Raw genomic sequence first — 18,056 nt, 5'->3', positions numbered from 1 at the left:
GGGGTCGGCACCCTGCAAAGCGCCATGGAGCAGCCCGCTCTGCCGTGAGGCAGGATGTTGGGACCCCTTTGTCTTGGGTTCTTTCTCCTCCTCCGTAAGCACCGAACGTGATGGGGAGCCCTGCCCCGCCCTCTGCCCTCCCCTCTTTGCCCCACCTTCTCCTCTCCTTCCTTCCACTCTTTCAGTGGCTCCACATTCCTATTCCAATCATGTCCTTTCACAAAAATTACATAATGGCACCACAATCAATCGACTGCTAGACCTTCCAATTTCCAGGGCCTAAGAACCATCCATGCAGCAGACCAAGAATAACCAGAAGAAACCCCACCTGCGTGGACATCCAGAATAATACAAAAGAACACTAGTCTTGTTTTTCCCCCCATGCCCAGTGTGTTAAGCACATCACATGCCTTCTCTCGGGTCGTTCTCATGGCCCTTCTGTGCAGGTGTCACCTCCATTTCACAGATGAGACCGAAGCTCAGGGAAGTTAAGACACTTGCCCAGGGCCACGTAGCTGTAATGAGTGGCAGAAGCAGAATTACCCCTAAGATCAGGCAGAAGGTGGGGTGGTCCAACCAAGGTTTGAACTCGAGTCTGACTGCAAAGCCCACGTGCTGAGGGACATGTCAGCAGTGCCCCAGGACTGAAAGCTTCCTGCTGGGGAACATCAAACACATGGCTGCGTTTTAATGTGTTTCCTTCGGATGGACGGGGGCGTCTTGTCATTATTTATGCGCTCCTGGAACCCTGTCCCTGGTAAAATTGCATAGTGGGGATTTCCAAGACGGTGAAGCAGTGGTTCACTCTGCCTTTACTTTCTCGCTTTTGTATTTTCAGATGCATCATCCCATTCAGATGAAACCTGCAGACAGTGAAAAATCAAACGGTAGGTGGTGACCCACGGTCTCCTTTAACGTCTGTCTCTTTAAGTGAAAAAGTCAGATGGGGTGGGAGGAGCTGGCCTCCGTTGCTGTGTCTGTGGCAAAGGCAGAGAGAATTGCTCTGGGAAACGCCCAGCGCGGGTGGTACCTCTGGAGACACGAAGACCTTGCTCTCCTGCCTCCCTCCCGTGTCTCCGATGTGAAGGTCTGTGGCAGTGTTACCAGAAACGGTGCTCCGTGTCCCGCTGTTGGGGACTTGCGCTGGGTGCCACCCTGTGGCCTTTGGCCTTGTTGACCACGTGATGGGGAGGAATGACCTGGGACTGTGCCCAGAAGCCTCGGCAAAGGGCGTGGCCTGCCAAGACTGAGGCTTCTCCCCCGCCCGCTTTCCTTTGCCGCTCCCTGGCTTGGGGACCTGCTCACTGCTCTTTTCTCTAAGCTGCACCGATGCCTTTGCGTCCAGGCCCATTCCGAACTCAGTCTGCTGATGAAATGAACATACACTCGGTGCAACAGAAGCCGGCACGTGACCACGGGACAGGGTGGGTGGTCGCCTCGTGAGACCCCAGCGGGTTGATCATCCTCACGTTTCTCTCCCAAGTTTTTGCTTCTCCTTACACACACCTTCTGTCCGTATTCTGTTCTTTGGATGTGCTGAGAGGTACGTGGAAGGACTCGTCTACCCTCTCACGCCTCGGCCCCGCCCCGTCCCGCAAGACTGACCTGGGCAGCGAGGTTTCCCTCCGCAGGCAGCTCTGCGCCTCATTAATCAGGCGTCAGGTCAGAAGCCGCCCCCTCAGAGGTCTGCGCATCACTCGTGCAAACGCCGCCGCGGCTCGGCCCCTCTCGCAAGGTCTTATCTTTGCTAGTTGTAGTGGCTCCCGGTTTCTGGCCCCGAGAAAGTTTTGAAGGAAATTCCACGTCCTAGGGGGGTGCTGGCAGCGCTTCTCTGCGAGTGCGGTTCCCTTTTTCCTACAGTACTTTATCACAGCCGTGCCCCTTCATGGCAGGTCTAAAATCCACCCCAGCTTTGTTGTGGCATCTTGGTCCAGTCACCTCTTCCCTTTGGTTGACAATTATTCATCAGTTACTTAGTGTGTGTCAGGCACATTGCCAGGGGCTGAGGCTGCAGAGCTGAATTGTAGAAAGAAGAAAAGAATGCAAAAGACACTGTCTCTTACCTCCTGAAACTTACGTCTGTTGTCAGCAGTTTCAGTATCTTTTTTTTTTTGTCTTTTTTTTTTTTTTTTGTCTTTTTAGGGCCAAGCCCGAGGCACATGGAGGTTCCCAGGCTAGGGGTCCAATTGGAGCTGTAGCTGCCGGCCTCCACCACAGCCACAGAAACACAGGATCCAAGCTTCGTCTGTGACCTACACTACAGCTCACGGCAACACTGGATCCTTAACCCACTGAGCGAGACCAGGGATGGACTCTGTGTCCTCATGGATGCTAGTCAGGTTCTTTTCCGCTGAGCCACGATGGGAACTCCCGGTTTCAGTATCTAATAGTCACTTAAAGACTGGACTTGGATCTCCTTGTTTGTAAAAGACAAATCATGCTAACTGGCCCTTATAGGCGAGGGCTTTTTTCCAGATCCCGTAAGATATTTGTAACTGTGCTTTGTCAGTGCTTTGTCACTTCCACAAGACGTTATTTGGTGTTACCACCCAGATTCTTCCCTGGCTGTTAGGGGTCCGCGCTGGGTGTGTCTGTCCAGCCACAAGGCCGTGTGGCCATGCGGACCTGCCCCAAGCGTGCAGGTTTACGGTCTGTTCTGGTGCCCCTGGGAGAGAGGAGGGGAGCGTCTGGTTTCGGGGGGACGAAGTCCATCAGTGAAGGGCACCTTGGACCGTCCGGCCTGAGAGCTTCTCCCTGTCCTTTGGCCTCGGCATTCTCTAAACCGAGTCAGAACACGCGCCGTGGGATAAAGTCTGCAAACGGGGATTTGTCTGCACCTCAGGCCGTGGTCATAAAAACGTGACAGATGAGAGAACCAGACCAACCACGTTGACTTAAAACACCCAGATGGTTGCGCTGAGAGAGGATTTCTTCACTTGCAGTTTCTCCTGTGCAGGCAGGAACCTCCGAGCATCCTCGGGGCAGTCCCCAGGAGGGCACAGAATGGCCCGCCACCCTCTCTGTCCACGGTCCACACTGTCCACTCTAGAAGCCCAGCAATGGAATAAAACTGCCAGGGGCACACCCGTTTTTGCACAGTCTCAAAAGCCAATCAGGAGCAGGCCCTGGTTTGTTGAGTAAGATGAGCAATACCTAAAAATGCCACTTTTCAGGAAGGACCTTCAGGCTGCAGGTTAAAAGGGATGTTGAGCCGCCCAGACTGGACCCCTGACCTGCCCTTAGTGACTGTGGCCTCGTCGCAGTCCTTACCTCAGCCAGCCTCCAGGTCTCCAGCTCTGAGAGGGGCTGCAGTAGTTGAGTCTGAAGCCTCCCTGCAACACCCACCTCACAGAGTCATCTCGGAGCGCAGCTAACGTCTGTAGCAGAGCGTGACACCTGACTCATAGCGGAGTCCCTCCGCCACGTGGGTGGCGTAATCTGGACCAGCAGAAGCGGCCGTTTGGGGGCATCCAGAGAGCTGGGATCTTTATGCCAAAGCCTAGATCTGCACACACAGAGGAGGACCCCCACACCCCCTTTCTGGGCCAGTTTTCAGATTGACCTTCATTTTCTGAATTTCCATTATTAAAAAAAAAAAAAAAGTCAGGGTACCTGTCATGGCTCAGCTGGTTAATGAGAACCCGACCATCCATGGAGGACGCGGGTTCAATCTCTGGCCTTGCTCAGTGGGTTAAGGGTCCGGCATTGCCATGAGCTGTAGTGTAGGTCGAAGATGCAGCTCAGATCCCACGTTGCTGTGACTGTGGTGCAGGCCAGCAGCTGCAGCTCTGATTCCACCCCTAGCCTGGAATCCGCCGTATGCCACAGGTGTGGCCCTAAAAAGCCAAAAAAAAAAAAAAAAAAAAAAAAAAAGTCAATATTGTAAATGGACCAAAAGCTACTTTTCTAGAGCTCTTCTTTACGGGGGCTCAGATAGAACCCCCCCCCTCCCGCCCTGGCATAGCCAGCGTAGACTTCAGGTTCTCTTTGGACCTGCCTTGAAGAATCAGGAGAAAGGTATCATTTTCCTAAAGCCAGAGATAAAAGCTTGCAAGCCTTTTCTGATTTCATATGGCATTTTTGACAGGTAAGCACAGTTGCTGCAGCTCGGAGCGAGCACCAAAATTTCTTTGGCTCAGATGCTCGAAATAGCTCCTATGGCTGTGAAAGAAGTGTAACGAGCTCTAATTGCACTTTTTTTTTTTTTTTTTTTTTGAGTTTGCTGACATTTATGGATGGCACAAAGGACTCATCACAGTTCCACTCTCTTCGTTATCAGGATGTTCCAATTTCTCCAGCTTTGTATTTGCTGAGCAAGAGAGGGGCCGCTGAGCACAGATTGATTAGTGTCGGACAGATCAGTCCCAGAAAAGCTGTCACCCTTTTATGCTTTTGTCCACCCAGAGATTCTAACCAAAGAACCTCTGTGGCAAGCCTCAAAGTGTCTGTCTGTCCTTCAACCTACTGTGCACCTCAGTGTTTCACTGAACAGGCCTCTGAAATCTCCACGGCTGCCTGGAACCTGCCCTTCCGGCCAGCCCCAGTTGCAGCTCCAGCTTCTAGCGCCTTTAGGCAGACCGAGAGCATTTTACTTTGTGTTCCTGTGCCACGAAGACCCCCCCCCCAGAAAGATCCTCCCCTGGATTAGCAATAAAATGTCAGGAAGAACCCCCTAAATGTATCACCAGGTTTCCACAGCCTCCGCCTTGTGGGGTCCTTTTCTTGTTGCACCTGGTTGAGTGGAATGGCTGAGGAGGGGCCTTTGAGGACCAGCCACACTCAGGCACACAGGGTCCCTGCTTTTCCTCTCTCTGCCATCAGAGGGCCTCTTTGCCAGCATTTAACCCTCCATCACAGGGCAGGAAAAGCAACCTGCCATCCATGCTTGCCAGTTAAATACCGTGGCGAGGCCCGAGGTTGGTCCAGCAGTGGGTGATGAGAAATCGTGGTGGTTGCCTTGGGCGCTGTGCTCGGGTCTCGGGGCCTGGAGCCAGAGGTCACTGTTAGGTCACGCTCCTGACTTGAGGGATTACTTTGGACTCTGCAGACAGAGCTTAAGGGTCATCCTGCTTTGCCTCACAGCTTGTCAGGGGTCCTGAGAGCCTGGGACCCAGAAACGCCACTTGAGCCGCCATCTCTTTCCTCGAGGCCTCTGATCCCCCTGCTGGATGCGCTTCGAGTTCCAAGCCCACAAGAATCGGGAGGACTGGGACCCCCTGGGCACTGGCGAGAAGGCCCATAAAGAAGGGCATCACAGGGCATCCCCCAGCCCCTTTCTGATGTCCTGGAAGATAAAGAAATAATTTGAAAATTCAAAGTAGAGAGACAGGCGGCTTTGGAGGCAGTCATTAACTGCCATATGTTAGCGCTAACACCTTGGCAAGTTGTTAATTAATTCGGGCCGCCCCGAATCCAGGTGTGACTTTGGCAGCTCGAACCCGAGAGTGTTAGCACAGACTTACAATGAGGGGGCTTTTTTAAGTGAAGTTTCTAGTCCCCGAACTCAGAAAAAGTCCCCACTTGCATTTCATATTAACCCCTTCTCATTTATACCCTGGAAGGGGAGCTGGCCGTGGTCACTGGTGTGAAACACCTTTCAGTTCTGCTACTGTTTTTAGTGGCAGCGACCCCATCTGAGCAACACCTGCTAGTTGAAAGTATTTCTCCTCATGCATATGCCTCCCCTGATTATCCTAAAGGAAAATAGACTTTAGAGGTCAAGGGCCTTATCTCTCTATCTCTCTATTTATAGTTCTCTTAAAGCACTTAGCAGAATATCTTCAATGTGGTCAGTTTATTGAAGCATCAGGCATTCTTGTGGACTGAAAAAATCGGATACTTCACTGCCTGTGACTACTTAGGCAAAGCCCTCCAGAAAATTCATCAAACGTTGATGAAGACGTTAAGCGAATTCAAGATAATGATGTTTATTTAAAGAGTTGACAAAGCTGTTTAGTGATCCTTAGACTGGGCATCCGAGGATTCGATTTTAGGATAAATTTCCCCTGGAAGAGGGAGAAGACGCACGCGCGGGAGAGGGACGCCGGATGTCCGCAGTTATTCCCATTTTGCCGCAGAAGCAAACAAGGCCCAACTGTTCAAACCACAGCGCTTCCGTGGCTGGCAGAGTACGGCCAGCACGAGGGTACCTTTATCCGAGCACACAGGTGCCGACACACACGGAAGGAAGTTTGCACTTTGAGTAGCATCTGGTACATAGATTTTCTTCTTAGCTGTAGTGTAATTGCAAAAAGTGACAGTCAACGGTTAGCGTCCCTCTCCCTGCCTTTCTGAGTTGCCCCTTGCCATCCCCAGGAAGTCAGGATTTCTTCGTCAGTGGTTTCCTTTTTTTTCCCCAATATTCATCTTAGAGGGAAAAAAATCATCTTAGAGAGGCTGCACCTCTAATTTCCAAAAGCAACCTGCAGAAGCTTAGACCCCAAGAATTGTTTTCGCTAGACGCTCTAATAGGTTTGCAGGGAAACCAAGGACCCACCTGGACTTTGATCATTTGCTTTGGGTTGAAGGAATGAAAACCCAGCTCTTCGGGATACGAAGAGATACCGCAGGGGTTTTTTTTGTTGGTTGGTTGGTTTTTTAAACTCATCAGGATCTCAGGCGCCACTTCCTTGGGGTAGGAGTCCCAGAGGGGAGAGGGAGGGGGTCGGGGGTCAGGGGGTCAGGGTGGGGGACCAGAGCTGCGACGAGATACTTCTGCTCCCTCCTCCCTCCCGTTTCCAACTTCCCGCCCATTCTCCTTCCGGGTTCAAGGGCATGCCCCCTCTCGGGTCCTCCCCTGTTGCAGAGTCTGTCGGCCCCGTGGAGATAGAGCACGTTTCCCTGGGGATGTGATGCTTCCGACCCTTGGCCCCTCATGCCGACACGGCTCTCGACCTGCACGCTTTCACCAGCTCCCAGCAGGTCATTGGTCAGTCACTTAGCACTGACGGGAGAGAGATTTCTTCCACGTGAAAATCTTCACCTGCATACAGCAAGCCGATCCCCAGCAGCCTCCAGGAGTCAGAGCCAGTGACAGCCCCGCCCACGTCTCCTTGATGAGGCTCAACGCAGGCAGGAGCCCTGGACCACCTGTGACCTTGCTCACGCCTCGAGCCCGTCTGCGCAGATGAAGCAGAAGATGGGCTGCAGCCGACTGCCTTCCTCCGCTCGCCCCCCGAGACGGTCCCCATGCACGCCCCTGACTTTGCACCATGGCCGGTTCATACGTGATGCCCCCATCCCACTCCCAGTCCTTCCAGACCCTGCCATGCTTCTTACAGTCCAGCCTCACCTCCCTGTCTCCCATTAAGGCTCGCTCACACGCTGGCGGTGCGCAGCTCATCATTCCCGAGGATCGCAGGACTGGTTTTCAACCCGAATTCCTCAGAGCCCTGGTCTCTCTCCCTTGTTTTGGGAGCCGCCACCAAGGTGGAGAGAGAGGCTGGCTAGAAAGGGGGGTTGCTGTTGTGGCTCAGTGGGTTAAGAACCTGACTAGTATCCCTGAGGATGTGGGTTTGATCCCCGGTCTTGCTCAGTGTGTTAAGAATCCAACATTGGGAGTTCCCGTTGTGGCACAGTGGTTAACAAACCTGACTAGGAACCATGAGGTTGCAGGGTGGATCCCTGGCCTTGCTCAGTGGGTTGAGGATTCGGCATTGCTGTGAGCTGTGGTGTAGGTCGCAGACGTGGCTCGGATCCCGTGTTGCTCTGGCACTCTGGCGTAGGCCAGGGCTGCAGCTCCGATTAGACCCCTAGCCTGGGAACCTCCATAGGCCGCAGGAGCGGCCCTGGAAAAGGCCAAAAGACAAAAAAGAAAAGAATCCAGCATTGCTGTGAGATGTGGTATAGGTCACAGATGCGGCTTGGATCCTGTGTTGCTGTGAGCTGTGGTGCAGGCAGGCAGCTGCAGCTCTGATTCAACCCCTAGCCTGGATATTTCCATATGCCACAAGTGTGGCCCTAAAAAGGAAAAAAAAAAAAAAAGAAAGAAAGAAAAAGGATCCTAGAAGTTCCCATTGTAGCTCAATAGTAACGAACCCAACTAGTATCCATGAAAATAGGGGTTCCATCCCTGTCCTCACTCGTGGGTTAAAGATCCTGAGTTGTCGAGAGCTGTGGTATAGGTCGAAGACGTGGCTCAGATCCCACATTGCCATGGCTGTGGTGTAGGCTGGCAGCTGCAGCTCCAATGTGACCCCTAGCCTGGGAACCTCCATATGCCACAGATGTAGCCCTAAAAAAGAAACAAAAAAAGGGGAAGGGATCCTGAACTCCAGAACCCCAGCCCCAGCCCGACCTCCAAGTGTTTAAGCCAACTGAAGCATGTAGCCGGGCTGCCTTCTCTCCATCACATAAGAAAGCAAGAAAAGGACAGAGAAGGAGTTCCCGTCGTGGCGCAGTGGTTAACGAATCCGACTAGGAACCATGAGGTTGTGGGTTCGGTCCCTGCCCTTGCTCAGTGGGTTAACGATCTGGCATTGCCGTGAGCTGTGGTGTAGGTCGCAGACGCGGCTTGGATCCCGCGTTGCTGTGGCTTTGGCGTAGGCCGGTGGCTACAGCTCCGATTGGACCCCTAGCCTGGGAACCTCCATATGCCGCGGGAGCGGCCCAAAGAAATAGCTAAAAAAAAGTCAGAAAAGGACAGAGAAGAAGAGAAGGGATCAAGTTTAAACCTTCATTTGATGGATGAGAATGAGGTCCACAGAGGTCAGTGGATCCTCCAGAGTCACACATCACCTCCCAGCTCTCCCTGGAATAAGGACCACGGTCTCCCAGTCACAGCACTGGGCTTGCCGAAACAAAGTAGATTGAATGGGACCCTGGGCTGGAGAAAGGTCCCCGATCCTGGTCCAGGTTAAGCCACCTCCTTGCTGAAGGACCCTTGGCAGCTTCTTCCCCTCCTCGGCCTCGGGCATCTCTTTAGCATCAGACGGAACATCTTGCAAATCTCATTTGTCCAGTCTGGGATTCTGCGACGAGGGGCTCTTAGCCTCTCGGCACTTCCCTGTCCAATATTGTAGTCATACGTGGCTTTTAATTTTTAAACTCGTTAAAATTAGATCTCCTGAAAAATGTACCTCCTCAGTCGCACCACCACCCTCCAGGTGCTCAGGAGGCGCACGCGGCTCTGACTGCTTGGATGGACGTGGCTGACCACACCTGCCCTTTGCTGCCTAGTTCTGCTGGACAGCACTGCCACAGAGTCTGTTCCATTATCGATCTTCTGTTCCAGCTCCAGGGATTCTGGCCTAGGACCCAGAGCGGCTGGCCCTAGCAAGTCCAGGACACGTTTTGTTGGTTAAATGAAAACGAGACACTGACTGAACAGGGATGGAATAAGAGAAACAGAAAAGCCGATTAAATAGCAATGACAGGGTTATAATACAGATACAGAAGGAAGGCTTAACCGCACGTGACATAGGACAGAGCTGGTCCTTTAAAAACTAGGACTTTCCGAAGTGCTGCTATAGCCATCCAGCTTTTTTTTTTTTTTTTTTTTTATTATTATTCTAAGAAATGGACTGAAATCTAACGGGAAATAAGCCAGACTTTGCCCCAAGGGCCTCTAGGACAGTCTGTTGTGCTTTTGCCCACAAAAGGCTGTAGTCAGTGTCTCGAAATCCGCAATAATCGTGCCTTTGAGGCTGAGCCTGGGCGGGTTATCCTGAGTACCAGCAAGTCTCTTTGGGGGGAAAGTCTCCCAGGTGACGAGAGAGGAACCTTCCCCAAACGTTACCTGCCGTCCGCATCCAAGCTTTGAATTTGCACATCCTGCCCTGACACCCCCAGTGTGCCCCGTCCGTCGAGAATCTTACTTCCAAGGGGGCAGAAGAGTGTTGTGTTTCCCTCCTTTGTCTTGTGGGGCTTTTTTTTGGTGACGGGTCTCACGCTGAAATTGGGGCCACCCTGATGTGCTTCTCCCGTAGCTGCAGCCCCACTGGCTTGACCAGAGTGTCCTCTGTCTTTAGCGTGCAGACCCCCTGTGCTGAGGCCAAGGCTGTGTGGCTTGTGCTCAGACAGAAGGCCATCTGCCAGCTCTCTGGAGAAATGAGAGTCCCACCTGAATCCATGGGGACGAAGCCTTGAAATCAAGGCAGGAGAATAGTTCCTTCCATCGAAGGCTTTGTTAAAGTGTTGCTAGAGTTCCCTGGTGGCGCAGAAGGTTAAGGATGCAGCGTTAGCACTGCAGTGGTGAGGGTCACTGCTCTGGTGTGGGTTTGAGCCCCCCTCCCCCCCGCCCCGGGACTTCCACATGCCACTCGAGTGGCAAAAAAAAAAAAAGAAAGTGTTGCTTCCTGTTTGACTGCATCTGTTCCTGTGTTTTCCCTCTCCCGAGCTTTCTCCTTCCCTATCCCTCAAAGGAACATCTACTGTGGAGTTCCCTCTGTGGCGCATCGAGTTAAGGATCCAGCATTGTCTCTGCAGCGGCTCTGGTTGCCGCTGAGGTGGCTGAGGTGCAGGTTCAATTCCCAGCCTGGTGCACTGGGTGAAGGATCTGGTGTTGCCGCAGCTGTGGCACAGGTCACAGCCGAGGCTCAGATTTAATCCTGGGCCTGGGCACTTCCATATGCTGCCAGTGCAGTCAAAAAAAAAGAAAGAAAACTGAAAACCTGAATCTCAGAATCTCTGCGGAACAGTAGCATTTAGCTGATTAAGCGGGAATTGACCTGTGGGTAAACACGTAACTAACTGTTCCTTTCCAAATGGGGGGAAAGGACTTTAAAAAACAAAACAGTGTTCCTGTCCTAGGAAGATGCTTTCTTAGTAAACAGATAAAGAGCAGACGAGCTGCGGGGGAGGGGCCGGCGGCAGAATAGCGACAGTCCCGGGCAGAGGAAGGTGGCCCGGGTCTCTGAAGGGGCAGCCTAGGGATCCGGCTGAACGCAGTGACAAAGCCTTGACCAAGGAAGAAAGTGAAGTGGCCTTTGCTCACGCCTGATTTCTGTCTCCTAGCCGTGGAAGACAGAAAATTGTTCATAGGAATGGTTTCGAAGAAATGCAACGAGAATGATATCCGGGTGATGTTTTCTCCGTTTGGCCAGATCGAGGAGTGCCGGATTCTCCGGGGGCCCGACGGGCTGAGTCGAGGTGAGTGTGCCGTCCGGCAGGTCTCCTCCTCTCCTTGCTCATCGCAGCTCTGTGTCCCGGTCACAGGAGACCTAGCGCCCGCACGCAGCCAGGGCTCGCCCCGAGACACGTCCCCTGGGACGAGGTTCTCCACCCCGACCTTGCCACCGTAGCTGAGATGGTCACCTTCCATTCCTCAGGCCGGGCGGGTCTGAGCACGAGCGTGCCAGCTGAGGTGGCCACTGGCCGCGAGTGGCCCTCCGGCTGCCCTGTGGCCCCACGTCCTTTCTCAGTCTCGCATTGAAGGTGACGTCAGGGGGTTGGGGGGGATGCTTAGGACGAGAGAGAGTGTCTGCGGTTGGCAGCCAGTCTCCTGGCTTTCCCTGCAGAGCAGATAGAGACTCAGTAAGCGGGCCTGTCGCAGGGTGTTAGGCTTTAATTGCAAAGAGCTAAACTCCTGGAGTCCTGAGCACAGGGAGTCCCTTAGGCGACAGAGCAGTGACTTCATCCCGGAGATTGAAGGTTCTTCTTTGTCACCCTGAGGGAGGCAGAGGCTGGGCTCGGGCGAGCGCTGGCGTGTCCGCAGGCAGCGATGCAAGACGCTTGCAGGTGGCTGTTCTCCCCGTCGACAGGGCCGCACTCCCCTCCCTTAAGCCGCTCCTGAGGCTTGTCCCCGTGTGCGCAGTCCTCTGACTGGGTTCCCGAGGCCGCCCCGGGAGGCCCAGGGGCAGGGGAGGCGGCCGCCTCGGCGCCTCTGGCCGTTCTCATCAGCGGTCCGAGATTTCGCGGCTCCGGGAAGATTTCCTCCCGTGAACGTCGTGTGCGGTGCACGTGCTGGGGGCAGAGTGGAAACCCCCCCCCCCGTCCCAGTGTCCACTCTGGGACAGCACAGCCACCCCGAGCCACGTCTGGCCAGAAAGGGTTCAGCCTTAAGTCCCAGGGCGCTCACTTGCCCTCATCTCCCCAGTTTTGCCTACGCGCAGCGCCCTGGGAGCAAGAGCGGTTTTGCTTCTTTAACCTGGAGGCGGAAAGCTTTATGGTGTCAGCTGCCAGAATCGAAGGCACAAGGAACAAAAGGTTTCCACCGCCCCCCACCTCCAGAGCCCGGAAGGCAGGGTGGGGAGGGGGGCTAGGAGGAGGAGGAGAACTGCCAGCTTGTGATCCTGGTATATGCTTCCCAAGGTGGTTTTTTTAAAAAGAAGAGGGGAGGAGGCCTGGAAGTGACAGTTTACATTCTCTAAAAATTCTGGAACTCCGGTTCCTTAAGAGTCACTGAAAGGTGGGCGTCTAAGAGCTGAACAGGACGCAGTGTGGCATGGGGTCCCTAAACAGCGGCCTCAGGCTCATCGGTCACGTCCCACCTCTGCCTCTACCGGTATCCCCCAGCGTAGCTCCTTGCACCCGCACCACCTCCAGCTGCCGTGCAACCTCGCAAGCAGGGGAGCAGCTGGGTCCCTCTGTGCCCTGCTGGCCGTCCACCCCAGGCAAGCTTATCCCCACAGCCGACCCTCTGCTCCTAGTGCAGCCGTGCTAGGTAGATGCCCATGCTAGGTGGGCAGACAGACCCATAGCACAGATTCCACGGGGAAAGGGGGCAGGCTCAATGAAAAATTAAATATGCAGAAAAGGCAAAGGAATATTTTTGAGATCCCGTTGCTGCTGCCAAGTCAGTGATAAGAACCACTGTCCTCAGCCACACTTCCGTGTTGTCATTGGATTTTTGCTTTCACCAAGGCATACGGCGTGGAGGAAGGACAGGCAGACTCTCATGCCCAGGGCCTTGGAGGTCGGTGACCCTGAGGCCCAGTCCCTCTGCTGAGAGATGTGGGCCTGGTCCATTCATTGTCTTGTGTCCCTCAGTTTCCCCATTTGAAAAGGGCAGCATCAGAATATCCACCGTGCGCCTCTGATAGAGCATCGGGAGCTGCTGCCGTGGTAGGTGTTTTTGTAGGAGCAGACCTTAGAGGCCTTGACTGTGACGTAGGAATGCTAGGCTTCTCCCTCGGCCGATTTACGAGCCGACCCTCCATCCCAATTTCCCCATCTGCCCAGTGGGGACCGTGATAAAGAGCACTGGTGTCCAGAGATCCTCGTGCGTATGTTACTTACTTCTGCAGACGAGGTGTTAAAGCAGCCAAAGCTTTCGTGGGAAAGAGCATCAAGGCGGGAGCACGTGGCCAGCTCGAGCTGCCTTCCGGTCGATGAACCAGGACTTGGCACCAGAAGCAGCCTCTTTCCCGAAACAAGTTATGCGAGCATTTCTGTCAATGCTTTATGCAGGCGCTGGTTCAGTGTGAAGAGTAGAACCCCTCTCCCTGTGCTTTCCCCCCCCCTTTTTATTTTTTTAACCAGAAAAGTAATTTCTGAAAATGAGAATTCCCTATGGCAAAAAAAGAAGAAACTCATTTCTAGTCATTTGTTCTGAAATTTAAAGACAGGCAGTGGTACACTTTTCAGTTAGTGGGACCCAGAGACTGCTGGGTTCTGGGAACTGCTCCTGGATCCGTGTATTTGTTAAAAGAACAGTTCTCTTTCCTGCTAGTATTTTGCCTTCACTAAAGACTTGCCATTTTCAATCAAATATTAATAAGTGTCTCCCATTAGCAGCCCTGCAGATCAGGGGCGCTCAGCGTTTCTGGTCTCAGTGCCTGTGGCTGGCTCAGCTGTTTACAAAATAAAAATAAAGGGAAATGAAAGCTCGGCTGCTCTGAAAAGTACCTCCTTCATCCTCAACCAAGGTACGAACCCGTCAGTGGGCAAGTTTTAAATGAAACCACTGATTATGATGAGGGAGGGGTACCCCTGGGAGGCTCACTTTTTTTTTATTTTTATTGCTTTTGCCCAGTTCAGCTACAGGAGGGAAGACAGAGGAGGCGGTTGGCAGTCCTGGCTCCTCCACAAACGTCTCATGCCCTCTCTCCTCTGCCATGGCCCCTTTTAAATCCCTCCCTGATGGGTGCTAAGCTGAGGTTCCTCCAGGCTTGTTGATTCAAATCAGAGTAGTGGGCTTCCAGGACCCACTTCTTTGTACCTATCAAGCCTTGCTATATACTTTCAGTTAGAATCATTGCCTTTATTAAAGAAAAAAAAAAAATCACCATCTACACATGAGCAAGAACGACTGTTTTAAAAGGCCTGTAGTGGAGTTCCCGTTGTGGTGCAGCGGAAACGAATCTGACTAGGGTCTGTGAGGATGCGGGTTCGATCCCAGGCCTCGCTCAGTGGGTTAAGGATCCGGCATTGCCATGAGCTGTACTGTAGGCTGCAGATGCAGCTCAGACCTGGCGGTTGGTGTGGCTGTGGTGTAGGCCAATGGCTACATCTCTGATTCGACCCCTAGCCTAGGAAGCACCATATGCCACAGGTGCCACCCTAAAATTAAGAAAAAGAAAAAAGTCCCAGGGTTACTCACCAGCACCCAAATCTGTGCCAGGTTTTAAGACAGACCCCTTCTGCACCACCCCCCATCCCAAGGAAATTTTCAGCACCTGCCAGGCCTGTTGAAACCCCTCACCACCTATCAGGGCTCTGCCTTGCTTCATGCCATATGCCCACAGCTAAACATGCATTTTTCCCTTGGGGGCAGTAGCCCATTCTGCCATGTTTTTCTAACCTGGAAAACCTGGTGTGAGATGCTTTCAGCCAGTCCTGGTCCTCAGATCCTTGTGCAGAGGCCAGTCGGCTGCGTGAACCTTCATTGAGGAAGCATCCCAGGTGCCCCGAGCCCACCCGGGAAATGAGCTCTTTGCTGTCAGGACCCCACAGCCTGAGGCTTCTCAGCCACCGCATGTATTGAGCACGGGTCACCTTGGCATGTCGATTTCCTGAAGTACACATGTTCTCACTTACCCATAATCCCACGCGCAGGGGACTGTTTGGGTTCAATCTCCCGGGTGTGCTGCATCACGGCAACTGAGTGTCTCTAACTCAGAGACAGTGAAGAGGCTGATTTCATTTTTCTCTCCCATAAACTGCAGTCAAGAGCTTCACTGCCATTTAAGGTAACTTTCAGCTTGTTTAAGAATATTCCAGCTGTGTTTATGGCATTGCAGCACTCTCCTGCCAAAAACCCTTGACAAATGAATTAGCGATATTTTCAGGGACGTTGGCAAGTACAGCCTGGATTGAGCCGTTAAATCCTCATTTGTTTTCGTCCTGTCTGACCAGGATATTGGGCTAGGGCTGTTGACTTTTAAAACAAGTGCACGGAGAGGACGCACTTTTGATGGTGACATTTTTGTCTCGCTCCTGTGGTACCCAAACATTCAGATATGTGGAAGCTTTATCGAACGCCCCCTGGGTTATTGACGGCATCCTGTCATCTCGCCCTGGATACACCCTTCCAATCTCATCTCCAGAATGAGATGCTGCCAGCTGCTAAGTCCTAGTCTGCAGTCAACCTCAGGTGCCATAAACCAGCTCTCTCTCCATGCCAGTTTTCAATAAACTTCCCCAGCCTTGGGGACTGTGCATTAGGCTGTTAATGTGGGGACGCTCCAAATTTATACTGATAGCCTATGTTTAAAAACCCTGCTGTTGCTCAAAAGATACAGTGAGGAAAACTGACTGCATTAAGATGCTTCGGCTGAAGAGGAATTGATCAAGGTCTTTGTAGGCGGAAACCTCCTCCTGCCACGCAAGTTATTTTAAATTACGCTTCCTTCGGTTGAAACAGAGCAGCCACTGCTCCTCTCTCAAAGAAAAAGCAGAAAAGCAAGAGGCGCTGGCATTGTATATGCTTTTAAGTGCCTCTACTTTTTTAGTTTTTTTTTTTTTCTTGTTATTTTCTTTTTTGGGGGGGTGGTGCAGAGCAAGGATTCATCTGATTCTCTCAGAATTCCCTTGCAGCCTAGAGAAAAGGCAGAACACCCAAGCTAAGATCTCCTTTCAGTTGAAACGACAGGTGTAATAGACGTTTCCCAAACCCGCTCCTGTGACGGGGCTTGGTGCTTCCCTTAGATCCTGTCTGGAGGAGGAAATTACTTTGAGAAACCTTTCCCCAGTCCCTCATTTATCTATCTGAGCAGCAAGAAGGCAACCTCGCTGAAACACAAAGAATTCAGCTCCTTTCCTTTCTATTAGCCCTCTCTGACATTCCGAAAGTGGAGACGATAAATAATGGCAAGCCACATTATAGGTTGGACACATTTACAGATGGAATTTTTGCCTTTTTTCTTTTTTGACTGTGATGTATCGGGGAGATTTAAGACAATAATATAGAAGCTGTCTTCCCCACCCCCACCCCCCAAAAAAAGTAGCTTCGTTCTCTTAGGACCTGTATTCTTTTTTTTACCTGCCATCTAAGTTCTCCTGCATTTTGTTGGGTCGCCAGAGAACTGGCTGATGACATAGCGCAGGTGACTGTCTAGAACAGGTAAGGGCTGACCCTCCGAGATCAGAGCACTTGTCCCCGCAAGACCCAGTGGCCTCCACTGTACCCAGAAGCTCGTTTTTAGAAGGAGAAGGAAACAGTCATTTGTGTCCAGCGGTAAGTCATCTGTTTGGCTTGAAGACGCCGATGGACCATTTGGACTGTAGAAGCTCTTGTGATCCTATGCTGGTAAAACGCCACAGATTTGAGGCCTTACCCTAAAGCCAGTGTTTCCAGCAGTGCCGAAACCAAAATGAAAATTGTGCCATAGGACTACCAGGACCTCCTGTTTTAGAGACACGACCCAGGTTAACAAGCTACCCATCCACAAAACAGGAGGTTCTGAGGCTGCCTCACTTCATCCAGAGCGGCAGAGAGGGTGACTCTCCGTGCTCCCACTTGACAAATGACACCGTCATTTTCTCCCTTAAGTAACTGAACACAACCCACAGTATGGAACTTGACAGATCCCCCTAGGAGACAAGTTCTCTCTCACCGCACCACTGCCGATAGCATAAAAAGGTTAAAGAAGTCATCAGATTTGTCAGATCATTTTTTTGCATGGGATGAGGGTTGTATAATTAGAAACATCCGTCAGGCTGTTAATTGCAGGTTTCACAGAGGATAGGGCAATGCTTCAAGTTTATAGAGACATAATTTCATTGTTGTCTTGCTGAGACTTTTCTTTTGAGACCTGTTCATGGGCTAGATCTTTCTCCCAAAGTTACTTACAGAAGTTCCGCTTGTCCAGGAATGGTGGTAAATGTGTTCAGTGTGGTGCCTTATCGATGGGGGCTGACGTTTACATGGTTTTTATGCCTTCTCAACCCCCATCTGGAAACGGTCAGTTTGGCACCGGCTCCCAGGTCATAAGAACAAGTGACAGTTGTCAATGAAACAATCTTCTTGACCCTTAGAAGCCAAGTTGGGCCAGGCTTCCCGTGGGTTCAGATCCACCTCTGTTGATCTCTTGTGCCTCTCCCGTAGTTTGCAAGATAAGAAATGAAAAGAGAAATCTCTTCGTGTTAGGTCCCCTGTTCTCAGTGCTGGTGATAATGGGAATGTTTGGGAAGAGGTGTTACTTTGAAATGGAAACTCAATCCAGGGCCTCCGTAATGTCAGCGTTGAGTGGATTCCAGTATGGGAGCCATCAGAAGCACTGTCGTGTGTCTTACACTCTAGTACACACACCATCCAGGTGTCTCAGAGAAGGCCACCAGATCGCTTCTAGTGATGACAAAAGCCAAGGCCAGTGTAGATGTTGAAACAGCTTCACCAGCTGCTGTACTGCCAGACAACTCTGTGGACTAGCTTGGCATCCTTAGCGAGCTAGACTTCAGGCTTCGATAAGGACAGCTTAACAGAGCAGTGGAGGAGAAGAACCTCTCAGGTACTGAAGAGGTTTCTTGGGATTAAAGATGACAGCATGATGCAAAAAAAAAAAAAAAAAAAAAAAAAAATGCATTGACTTACTTCCATGACTGGATGTTGTTGTGCTTTGGGGGCGATGGGCAGGCGTGGCTTTCTCTTATTGCTGGTTGATTAAAAGGTGCTAATACAGTATTGACTTGATAATCTCACCAGGTACACGCACAGGGCAAAGGAAGAAAAGGTAGTT

At 51.9% G+C, this 18,056-nt stretch overlaps 1 protein-coding gene across 27 annotated transcripts in view; it reads left to right on the top strand.

Moving 5' to 3' along the window:
* CELF2 (CUGBP Elav-like family member 2) overlaps window positions 1–18,056 on the top strand; it is a 362,707-nt gene that overhangs the window by 245,091 nt on the left and 99,560 nt on the right. For all 27 annotated transcript variants that reach the window (XM_021064258.1, XM_021064257.1, XM_021064256.1 and 24 more), the window contains 2 exons: window positions 839–887; window positions 10,954–11,088. Coding sequence is in view for 23 of the 27 variants with exons in the window: in XM_021064243.1 (XP_020919902.1) it covers window positions 839–887; window positions 10,954–11,088 (184 nt within the window). In the remaining 4 variants the exon portion in view is untranslated. The remainder of the gene's footprint in view (window positions 1–838; window positions 888–10,953; window positions 11,089–18,056) is intronic.

Source organism: Sus scrofa, chromosome 10 (genome assembly GCF_000003025.6).
Source record: "Sus scrofa isolate TJ Tabasco breed Duroc chromosome 10, Sscrofa11.1, whole genome shotgun sequence".
NCBI classification, from domain to species: Eukaryota; Metazoa; Chordata; class Mammalia; order Artiodactyla; family Suidae; genus Sus; species Sus scrofa.
The sequence above is the reverse complement of the archived record's forward strand: the minus strand, read 5'-3'. Positions and strand labels throughout refer to the sequence as shown.